This window comes from Scyliorhinus torazame, chromosome 16 (genome assembly GCF_047496885.1).
Source record: "Scyliorhinus torazame isolate Kashiwa2021f chromosome 16, sScyTor2.1, whole genome shotgun sequence".
Lineage (NCBI taxonomy): Eukaryota > Metazoa > Chordata > Chondrichthyes > Carcharhiniformes > Scyliorhinidae > Scyliorhinus > Scyliorhinus torazame.
Genome location: NC_092722.1, coordinates 78,170,779 through 78,182,820, shown reverse-complemented (window position 1 = coordinate 78,182,820; position 12,042 = coordinate 78,170,779). Strand labels below are relative to the sequence as shown.

Here is a 12,042-nt window from a genome sequence, read left to right as displayed (position 1 = left end):
CTGTCTGTCTCTATCGCTCTCTCTGTCTGTCTCTCTCTCTCCGTCTGTCTTTCTATCTTTTTTTAAATCTTTATTAGTGTCACAAGTAGGCTTACATTAACACTGCAATGAAGTTACTGTGAAAATCACCTAGTCGCCACATTCCGGCTCCTGTTCAGGTACACTGCTGGAGAATTCAGAATGTCCAATTCACCTAACAGCACGTCTTTCGGGATTTGTCGGAAGAAACCAGAGCACCCGGAGGAAACCCACGCAGATACGGGGAGAATGTGCAGACTCCGCTCAGACAGTGACCCAAGCAGGAATCGAACCTGGGACCCTGGCGTTGTCTTTCTCTTTGTCTCTCTGTCTATTTGTCTCTGTCTCCGTCTCTCTATCTTTCTATCTCTGTCTCTCCGCCTCTCACTCTGTCTCTGCATCTCTCTCTTTGTGTGTGTGTGTCTCTCTGTGTCTTTCCCTCTCTGTATCTCCCGCCCTCTCTCTCTGTCTCCCTCTCCCTTTCTCTATGTCCCTCCGCCTCTGTCTCTGTCTCTCTCTCTCTCTCTCTGAGTCTCTGTGAGTCTCTCTCTGTCTCTCCCTCTGACTCTCCCTCATTCTCTCTGTCTCTCTCTTTGTCTCTCGCTGTCTCTCGATCTGTCTCTGTCTCTCTCTCTGTCTCTCTCTCTCTGTCTCCTCTCTCTGTCTGTCTCTCTCTGTATGTCTCTCTCTGTATGTCTCTCTCTGTATGTCTCTCTCTGTCTCTCTCTCTCTGTCTCTCTCTCTCTCTGTCTCCTCTCTCTGTCTGTCTCTCTCTGTCTGTCTCTCTCTGTATGTCTCTCTCTGTATGTCTCTCTCTGTCTGTCTCTCTCTGTATGTCTCTCTCTGTATGTCTCTCTCTCTCTATATATTAGACCTGTAAGCCCGACATCGGTAGTGGGGAAAATACTTGAAACCATTATCAAGGGACGGAATTCTCTGATAATGGGGCTATGTTCCCCACGCGAGAAAACGGGCATGAATCACTCTGGACTTTTGACTAGAAAGTGCGGAGTGATTCTCCGATTTGAAGGGGGCTGGAAGGTCCCGGAGTAGTCCTCGCAGCTCCGGCTGCTGAGACCGGGCCCTGCACCTCTGGCCTTGGTTCTGAGCAACATGGCGGACCGGCCCACACAATATGTGCCCCCCCCAGATCGCGCGCGCCGATCGGTGGCCCCCGATCGCGAGCTGGCCGTCCTGAAGGCCTTCCCCCCCCCCCCGTGACGGATCCCCCCCCCGCCCCCCACCACGTGGACTGTTTTCACAGCCACCACTCCGAGCTCCCGCTGGGTGGAACCATGGGTGAACCACGCCGGCGGGAACTCGGCCAGTTGTCGGCGGAGAATCACCGAGGGGGCCTCTTTCAATGGCCCCTGACTGGTGCCGTGGCAATTCTCCGGTCTCCGGAGAATCGCAGGAAGCGACCCGATCACGGGTGTGACAACCCATTCTCCGCTCCCGCGTCAAGCGCGATTGCAACGCGGAGACTCGGGGAATCCCGGCCAAGGACTTTATAGCGGATCATTTGGAAAGCAGTGGCAGGATCAGTCAGAGTCAGCATGGATTTATGAAGGGAAAATCATGCTTGACAAATCTGTTGGAATTCTTTGAAGATGTAACCAGTACAGTCGACAAGGGGGAGCCAGTCGATGTGGTATATTTGGACTTTCAGGAGGCATTTGACAAAGTCCCGCATAAGAGATAATTGTGCACAATTAAAGCGCATGGGATTGGGGGAAATGTATTGAGGTGGATAGAAAACTCGTTGGCAGAGAGGAAACAAAGAGTGGGGATTAATGGGTCCTTTTCAAATTGGCAGGCAGTAACTAGTGGGGTACCACAGGGATCGGTGCTGGGACCCCAGCTATTCACAATATATATTAATGATTTGGATGAAGGTACAAAATGTAACATCTCAAAGTTTGCAATGATATCAAGTTAGGTGGGAGGGTGAATTGTGACGAGGATGCAGGGATCCTACAGCATGATCTGGACAGGTTGGGCGAGTGGGCAAGTGGGCAAATCAATGGCAGATGCAGTATAATTTGGATAAGTGAAATGAAATTAAATGAAAATCGCTTATTGTCACAAGTCGGCTTCAATGAAGTTACTGTGAAAAGCCCCTAGTCGCCACATTCTGGCGCCTGTTCGGGGAGGCTGGTACGGGAATTGAACCGTGCTGCTGGCCTGCCTTGGTCTGCTTTCAAAGCCAGCGATTAATGAGGTTATTCACTTTGGAAGCAAAAACAGGAAGGCAGATTACTACCTGAATGGTTGTAAATTGGGAGAGGGGAGTGTGCAGCGGGACCTGGGTGTCCTTGTGCACCAGTCGCTGAAGGTAAGCAAGCAGGTGCAGCAGGCGGTAAAGAAGGCTAATGGTATGTTGGCCTTCATTGCGAGAGGTTTCGAGTACAGAAGCAGGGATGTGTTGCTGCAATTGTACAGGGCCTAGGTGAGGCCACACCTGGAGTATTGTGTGCAGTTTTGGTCTCCTTCTCTGAGGAAGGAAGTTCTTGCTATGGAGGGAGTGCAGCGAAGGTTTACCAGACTGATTCCAGGGATGGCGGGATTGTCATATGAGGAGAGATTGACGAGGTTGGGATTGTTCTCGCTGGGAGTTCAGAAGAATGAGGGGGGGATCTCATAGAGACTTATAAAATTTTAACGGGACTAGACAGGGAAGGCGTTTGACAAAGGCGTTACAAATGATGGGTGTGTCCAGAATCAGGGGTCACAGTCTGAGGATTCAGGGTGAACCATTTTGGACAGATCTAAGGAGACATTTCTTCACACAGAGTGGTGAGCCTGTGGAATTCATTACCACAGGAAGTAGTTGATGCTAAAACTTTGAATATGTTCAAGAGGCAGCTGGATATAGCACTTGGGGAGAATGGGATCAAAGGTTATGGGGAGAAAGTAGGATTAGGCTATTGAGTTGGATGACCAGCTATGATCGTGATGAATGGCGGAGCAGGCTCGAAGGGTCAAAAGGCCTCTTCCTGCTCCTATTTTCTATGTAGCTATGTGTCTGTAATGCCTGGCTGGGCAGTCTCGAGGAGCTTAACGGCCATCTCTTCTTACCTTCCTCCTTCCTGGATACTTCTTCCCACCCTCCCTCCCTGCTCACCCTTCCTCCCTGCTCACCCTTCCTGCACAAAGCCTGAGGCCTAGTTGAGATCCTATCATCTCACCCTTTTTGAAACAGGCCAGTTGGAGAGGCCGTTGCTTGCGAAGTCCCTGCAGAAGACAAAAGCCCGTGGTCACCACGATGATGAACAAGATGGCAGAGAGCACAGCCAGAGAGACCGAGGTGGAGTCTGTAAAAAAGATGGAGAGGTTAGTGCCTGCATGCTTCGGTTGCATACAGAATGGCCACCACTTGAAATGGTTGCTCAGCAGCCAAAACTGATATCTCAACCAAATTAATCCCACTGTCCCACACTCTCCGCATGGTCTTGTATCAATCCTCAATCTAATTGTGGTGAACCACTGTAATAGGAGATGTAAGGTAGGACCTGCACTACAGGTTCGCCGGTAGCTCCTGCCGGCTGGCTCCGCCCACGGAGAACTGTATAAATATGCATGACCTCCTGTGCCCTGCCATTTCGCCAGCTGCAGCAGGAGGCCTCGCATCTGACTGTAAAAAAGCCACAGTTGTACCCAACTTTAGTCTTTATGCAATTGATCGTGCATCAATTTATTAGTCAGATTTTCCACAGAATGGATATCAGAATTAAGCCCGATCGCCTGCAGCTGGATCCGCACTCGTCCAATGCTAGAAAAGACTTTACTCACTGGCTAGCATGTTTTGAGGCCTACATCAAGGCTGCGGACCCCGAGCCAATGGAGGCTCAGAAGATAAACGTCCTGTATTCCAGACTGAGCTCCAGCATGTTAGAACATAGAACATAGAACGATACAGCGCAGTACAGGCCCTTCGGCCCACGATGTTGCACCGAAACAAAAGCCATCTAACCTACACTATGCCATTATCATCCATATGTTTATCCAATAAACTTTTAAATGCCCTCAATATTGGTGAGTTCACTACTGTTGCAGGTAGGGCATTCCACGGCCTCACTACTCTTTGCGTAAAGAACCTACCTCTGACCTCTGTCCTATATCTATTACCCCTCAGTTTAAAGCTATGTCCCCTCGTGCCAGCCATATCCATCCGCGGGAGAAGGCTCTCACTGTCCACCCTATCTAACCCTCTGATCATTTTGTATGCCTCTATTAAGTCTCCTCTTAACCTTCTTCTCTCCAACGAAAACAACCTCAAGTCCATCAGCCTTTCCTCATAAGATTTTCCCTCCATACCAGGCAACATCCTGGTAAATCTCCTCTGCACCCGCTCCAAAGCCTCCACGTCCTTCCTATAATGCGGTGACCAGAACTGTACGCAATACTCCAAATGCGGCCGAACCAGAGTTTTGTACAGCTGCAACATGACCTCCTGACTCCGGAACTCAATCCCTCTACCAATAAAGGCCAACACTCCATAGTCCTTCTTCACAACCCTATCAACCTGGGTGGCAACTTTCAGGGATCTATGTACATGGACACCTAGATCCCTCTGTTCATCCACACTTCCAAGAACTTTACCATTAGCCAAATATTCCGCATTCCTGTTATTCCTTCCAAAGTGAATCACCTCACACTTCTCTACATTAAACTCCATTTGCCACCTCTCAGCCCAGCTCTGCAGCTTATCTATATCCCTCTGTAACCTGCTACATCCTTCCACACTGTCGACAACACCACCGACTTTAGTATCGTCTGCAAATTTACTCACCCACCCTTCTGCGCCCTCCTCTAGGTCATTGATAAAAATGACAAACAGCAACGGCCCCAGAACAGATCCTTGTGGTACGCCACTTGTAACTGAACTCCATTCTGAACATTTCCCATCAACCACCACCCTCTGTCTCCTTTCAGCTAGCCAATTTCTGATCCACATCTCTAAATCTCCCTCAATCCCCAGCCTCCGTATTTTCTGCAATAGCCTACCGTGGGGAACCTTATCAAACGCTTTACTGAAATCCACATACACCACATCAACTGCTCTACCCTCGTCTACCTGTTCAGTCACCTTCTCAAAGAATGTTCCGTTGTTCCAAGGTGCCACGAATTACACAAAAGCAATGGAACTCCTTAAGGAACAGTACACACAGAAGGCGAACATGCTCTTCGCCAGGCATGTACTCGCCACCCGCTCGCAACTACCTGGTGAGTCCATCGAAGACTTCTGGTGGTCCCTAATTCCACTCGTCCGGGACTGTGACTGTGCCAGGCCGCTACGGCCGCCGAACACGCGAATCTCCTCATGCGCGATGCCTTCGTGACGGGGATTGCGTCGGACCGCATCCGGGAACGATTACTGGAAGGGGCCACGCTTGAACTGGCGGAGACGAAAACCTTGGCGCTCTCCATGACGGTCGCATCCCCGTTACATGGTACAATCGTAACTCTCCCTCCGCGCTGCCCACCCTTCTACTCCTTCCTACACCTCCTGGACCCCATCAACGAGCTCCTCAGCCGGGGCCCTGCCTTCCCAATACGCCTGCGCCGCACGCTGATCCGCGCTCCCCGGGGGTCCCCGCTGCAACTTCTGCGGACAGCAGAAGCACCCCCGCCAACACTGCCCGGCCCGCACTGCAGTTTGTAAAGCCTGCAGTAAAAAGGGCCACTTCGCGGCGGTGTGCCAGGCTCGCGCAGTCGCTGCGATCACGCCCGCTATCGCCCCCTCCCCCACGCCAGACGCACAATGGGAGCCGCCATCTTCTCCTCCCGGGTCCATGTGCGACCAATGGGCGCCGCCATCTTGTCCCAACCCCGCAATGTGCGCACCATGGGCGCCGCCATCTTGTCCCGACCCCGCAATGTGCGCACCATGGTGCCGCCATCTTGTCCCGACCCCGCAATGTGCGCACCATGGTGCCGCCATCTTGTCCCCCACAGGGTCTCCGGATGTCCCAACAGTACGGACCTTCTAATAAATGCAGCGCTCCCTCAGTACTGATCCTCTGACAGTGTGTCACTTCCTCAGTACTGACCCTCTGACAGTGCAGCACTCCCTCAGTACTGACCCTCTCACAGTGGGGCACTCCCTCAGTACTGACCCTCTGACAATGCAGCACTCCCTCAGTACTGACCCTCTGACAGTGAGGTGCTCCCTCAGTACTGACCCTCTGACAATGCAGCACTCCCTCAGCACTGACCCTCTGACAGTGCAGCGCTCCCTCAGTACTGACCCTCTGACAGTGCGTCACTTCCTCAGTACTGACCCTCTGACAGTGCAGCACTCCCTCAGTACTGACCCTCTGACAGTGGGGCTCTCCCTCAGTACTGACCCTCTGACAATGCAGTGCTCCCTCAGTACTGACCCTCTGACAGTGCGTCACTTCCTCAGTACTGACCCTCTGACAGTGTGTCACTTCCTCAGTACTGACCCTCTGACAATGCAGTGCTCCCTCAGTACTGACCCTCTGACAGTGCGGCGCTCCCTCAGTACTGACCCTCTGACAGTGCAGCGCTCCCTCAGTACTGACCCTCTGACAGTGCGTCACTTCCTCAGTACTGACCCTCTGACAGTGGGGCACTCCCTCAGTACTGACCCTCTGACAATGCAGTGCTCCCTCAGTACTGACCCTCTGACAGTGGGGCACTCCCTCAGTACTGACCCTCTGACAATGCAGCGATCCCTCAGTACTGACTCTCTGACAGAACGGTGCTCCCTCAGTACTGACCCTCTGACAGTGTGTCACTTCCTCAGTACTGACCCTCTGACAGTGTGTCACTTCCTCAGTACTGACCCTCTGACAGTGCAGCACTCCCTCAGTACTGACCCTCTGACAGTGGGGCACTCCCTCAGTACTGACCCTCTGACAGTGCAGCACTCCCTCAGTACTGACCCTCTGACAGTGGGGCACTCCCTCAGTACTGACCCTCTGACAGTGGGGCACTCCCTCAGTACTGACCCTCTGACAGTGGGGCACTCCCTCAGTACTGACCCTCTGACAATGCAGTGCTCCCTCAGTACTGAACCTCTGACAGTGGGGCACTCCCTCAGTACTGACCCTCTGACAATGCAGCGATCCCTCAGTACTGACTCTCTGACAGAACGGTGCTCCCTCAGTACTGACCCTCTGACAGTGTGTCACTTCCTCAGTACTGACCCTCTGACAGTGTGTCACTTCCTCAGTACTGACCCTCTGACAGTGCAGCACTCCCTCAGTACTGACCCTCTGACAGTGGGGCACTCCCTCAGTACTGACCCTCTGACAATGCAGTGCTCCCTCAGTACTGACCCTCTGACAGTGGGGCACTCCCTCAGTACTGACCCTCTGACAGTGCGGCACTCCCTCAGTACTGACCCTCTGACAGTGCAGCACGCCCTCAGTACTGACCCTCTGACAGTGTGTCACTTCCTCAGTACTGACCCTCTGACAGTGTGTCACTTCCTCAGTACTGACCCTCTGACAGTGCAGCACTCCCTCAGTACTGACCCTCTGACAGTGGGGCACTCCCTCAGTACTGACCCTCTGACAGTGCAGCACTCCCTCAGTACTGACCCTCTGACAGTGGGGCACTCCCTCAGTACTGACCCTCTGACAGTGGGGCACTCCCTCAGTACTGACCCTCTGACAATGCAGTGCTCCCTCAGTACTGACCCTCTGACAGTGGGGCACTCCCTCAGTACTGACCCTCTGACAGTGCGGCACTCCCTCAGTACTGACCCTCTGACAGTGTGGCGCTCCCTCCGTACGCAACATTGTGTCAACCGGTTCGGTGCGGTGCGAGTCCGGATCTTACCGCCGTGCTTGTCCCCAGATCGTCCCAGGATTCCGGCAGTTGTAGCCAAACACTCGGCATCCGCAGAGGCGTTCCCTGGTCTGGCTGTGAGCTTCCTGAGTGCCAAGCAGCTAGTGGGGAGAACAGGAACAAATTCAGACTTTGATGGAGCAATTGGTGTGGGAGGACACTCGTGAGCGGAGTGGGAGGGTGTGGGTGGGGGGCGTGAGGGAATGATCTAGGAACAGGATGTGGGGGACCCTCCCAACAAGCCTCACTGAATTGTCGGACATTTCGATGAGAATTCTCAATCTTGTCCTGCCAATCTCTGTCAGCCCCTGCCCCATTGAGTAGGACACCTTTGTGTAACCTCCTCCACCCCGAACCGTGACTCCTGCCGCCACAGGAATCAGTCTCCAGAACCTTAATCACTCTCGGCACTCTCACTCAAAGGCGAGTGCGTCTCAGGTTGGAGCGAGAAGATGTACACGGTGTTCCAGCTCTCACCAACTGTGCTGGGCAATTGAGGAAAGACCTGAATCATCCAAATCCTGCTCCCTTTCCCAAAATTCCAACGGAATATTTTCTCATCATCTTCCTTGTCCTATCCCTTTGTGGCATCTCTTGTCTCTCCCATTTTCATGACACTTCCAAATGTTCCCTATCTGTGTAACCTCCTCAAAGAACAAAGAACAAAGAGCAAAGTACAGCACAGGAACAGGCCCTTCGGCCCTCCAAGCCCGTGCCGACCATACTGCCCGACTAAACTACAATCTTCTACACTTCCGGGGTCCGTATCCCTCTATTCCCATCCTATTCATGTATTTGTCAAGATGCCCCTTAAATGTCAGTATCGTCCCTGCTTCCACCACCTCCTCCGGTAGCGAGTTCCAGGTACCCACTACCCTCTGCGTAAAAAACTTGCCTCGTACATCTACTCTAAACCTTGCCCCTCGCACCTTAAACCTATGCCCCCTAGTAATTGACCCCTCTACCCTGGGGAAAAGCCTCTGACTATCCACTCTGTCTATGCCCCTCATAATTTTGTAGACCTCTATCAGGTCGCCCCTCAACCTCCGTTGTTCCAGTGAGAACAAACGGAGTTTATTCAATCGCTCCTCATAGCTTATGCCCTCCATACCAGGCAACATTCTGGTAAATCTCTTTTGCACCCTCTCTAAAGCCTCCACATCCTTCTGGTAGTGTGGCGACCAGAATTGAACACTATACTCCAAGTGTGGCCGAACTAAGATTCTATACAGCTGCAACATGACTTGCCAATTCCTATACTCAATGCCCCGGCCAATGAAGGCAAGCATTCCGTATGCCTTCTTGACTACCTTCTCTACCCTTAGAACTCTATCTGTGTAACCTCCTCCAGCCCCTAGAACCCTATCTGTGTAACCTCCTCCAGCCTCTAGAACCCTATCTGTGTAACCTCCTCCTGCACCTAGAACCCTATCTGTGTAACCTCCTCCAGCCCCCTAGAACCCTATCTGTGTAACCTCCTCCAGTCCCCTAGAACCCTATCTGTGCAACCTCCTCCAGTCCCCTAGAACCCTATCTGTGTAACCTCCTCCAGCCCCTAGAACCCTATCTGTGTAACCTCCTCCAGCCTCTAGAACCCTATCTGTGTAACCTCCTCCAGCACCTAGAACCCTATCTGTGTAACCTCCTCCAGCCCCCGAGAACCCTATCTGTGTAACCTCCTCCAGTCCCCTAGAACCCTATCTGTGTAACCTCCTCCAGCCCCCTAGAACCCTATCTGTGTAACCTCCTCCAGTCCCCTAGAACCCTATCTGTGTCACCTCCTCCAGCCCCGAGAACCCTATCTGTGTAGCCTCCTCCAGCCCACTAGAACCCTATCTGTGTAACCTCCTCCTGTCCCCTAGACCCCTATCTGTGTAGCCACCTCCAGCCCATAGAACCCTATCTCTGTAACCTCCTCCAGCCTCTAGAACCCTATCTGTGTAACCTCCTCCAGCCACTTAGAACCCTATCTGTGTAACCTCCTCCAGTCCCCTAGAACTCTATCTGTGTAACCTCCTCCAGTCCCCTATAACCCTACCTGTGTCACCTCCTCCAGCCCCGAGAACCCTATCTGTGTAGCCTCCTCCAGCCCACTAGAACCCTATCTGTGTAACCTCCTCCAGCCCCCTAGACCCCTATCTGTGTAACCACCTCCAGCCCATAGAGCCCTATCTCTGTAACCTCCTCCAGCCTCTAGAACCCTATCTGTGTAACCTCCTCCAGCCACTTAGAACCCTATCTGTGTAACCTCCTCCAGTCCCCTAGACCCCTATCTGTGTAACCTCCTCCAGCCCCCTAGACCCCTATCTGTGTAACCACCTCCAGCCCATAGAGCCCTATCTCTGTAACCTCCTCCAGTCCTCTAGAACCCTATCTGTGTAACCTCCTCCAGCCACTTAGAACCCTATCTGTGTAACCTCCTCCAGTCCCCTAGAACTCTATCTGTGTAACCTCCTCCAGCCCCTAGAACCCTATCTGTGTAGCCTCCTCCAGCCCCTAGAACTCTATCTGTGTAACCTCCTCCATCCCCTTAGAACCCTATCTGTGTAGCCTCCTCCAGCCCCCTAGAACCCTATCTGTGTAACCTCCTCCAGCCCCTAGAACCCTATCTGTGTCACCTCCTCCAGCCCCTAGAACCCTATCTGTGTAACCTCCTCCAGCCCCTTGAACCCTATCTGTGTAACCTCCTCCAGTCCCCTAGAACCCTATCTGTGTAACCTCCTCCAGCCCCTAGAACCCTATCTGTGTAACCTCCTCCAGTCCCCTAGAACCCTATCTGTGTAACCTCCTCCAACCCCCTAGAACCCTATCTGTGTAACCTCCTCCAGCCTCTAGAACCCTATCTGTGTAACCTCCTCCAGCCACTTAGAACACTATCTGTGTAACCTCCTCCAGTCCCCTGACCCCTATCTGTGTAACATCCTCCAGCCCCTTAGAACCCTATCTGTGTAACCTCCTCCAGTCCCCTAGAACCCTATCTGTGTACCTCCTCCAGTCCCCTAGAACCCTATCTGTGTAACCTCCTCCAGCCCCCTAGAACCCTATCTGTGTAACCTCCTCCAGCCCCTAGAACCCTATCTGTGTAAACTCCTCCAGCCCCTAGAACCCTATCTGTGTCACTTCCTCCAGCCCCTAGAACCCTATCTGTGTAACCTCCTCCAGCCTCTAGAACCCTATCTGTGTAACCTCTTCCAGCCCCTAGAACCCTATCTGTGTAACCTCCTCCAGCCCCTAGAACCCTATCTGTGTAACCTCTTCCAGCTCCTTGAACCCTATCTGTGTAACCTCCTCCAGTCCCCCAGAACCCTATCTGTGTAACCTCCTCCAGCCCCCTAGAACTCTATATGTGTAACCTCCTCCAGCCCCCTAGACCCCTATCTGTGTAACCCCCTCCAGTCCCGAGAACCCTATCTGTGTAACCTCCTCCAGCCCCCGAGACCCCTATCTGTGTAACCACCTCCAGCCTCTAGAACCCAATCTGTGTAACCTCCTCCAGCCACTTAGAACCCTATCTGTGTAACCTCCTCCAGCCCCTAGAACCCTATCTGTGTAACCTCCTCCAGTCCCCCAGAACACTATCTGTGTCACCTCCTCCAGCTCCTAGAACCCTATCAGTGTAACTTCCTCCAGCCCCTTAGAACCCTAACTGTATAACCTCCTCCAGCCTCTTAGAACCCTAACTGTATAAACTCCTCCAGTCACATAGAACCCTATCTGTGTAACCTCCTCCAACCCCCAAGTACCCTATCTGTTTAACCTCCTCCAGTCCCTTTACCCCTATCTGTGTCACCTCCTCCAATCCTCTTGAACCCTAACTGTGTAACCACCTCCAGCCCCATAGAACCCTATCTGTGTGACCTCCTCCAGTCCCCTAGAACCCTATCTGTGTAACCACCTCCAGTCCCCTGACCCCTATCTGTGCCACCTCCACCAGTCCCCTTGAATCCTATCTGTGTATATCCTCCAGTCCCCTAGAACCCTATCTGTGTAACCTCCTCCAGTTCCCTAGAACCCTATCTGTGTGACCTCCTCCAGTCCCCTAGAATCCTATCTGTGTAACCACCTCCAGTCCCCCAGGACCCTATCTGTGTAACCTCCCCTCCTCCAGTCCCCTAGAATCCTATCTGTGTAACCACCTCCAGTCCCCCAGGACCCTATCTGTGTGACCTCCTCCAGTCCCCTAGAATCCTATCTGTGCAACCA

At 52.7% G+C, this 12,042-nt stretch overlaps 1 protein-coding gene across 1 annotated transcript in view; it reads right to left on the bottom strand.

Annotated features, from left to right (window-relative positions):
• Positions 1-12,042, bottom strand: part of LOC140392889 (tumor necrosis factor receptor superfamily member 3-like) — a 92,804-nt gene that overhangs the window by 19,720 nt on the left and 61,042 nt on the right. Inside the window, exons 6-7 of the mRNA XM_072478651.1 lie at positions 7,831-7,940; positions 3,207-3,332 (exon numbers count right to left, since the gene is read on the bottom strand). Coding sequence (XP_072334752.1) covers positions 3,207-3,332; positions 7,831-7,940 — 236 coding nt within the window. The remainder of the gene's footprint in view (positions 1-3,206; positions 3,333-7,830; positions 7,941-12,042) is intronic.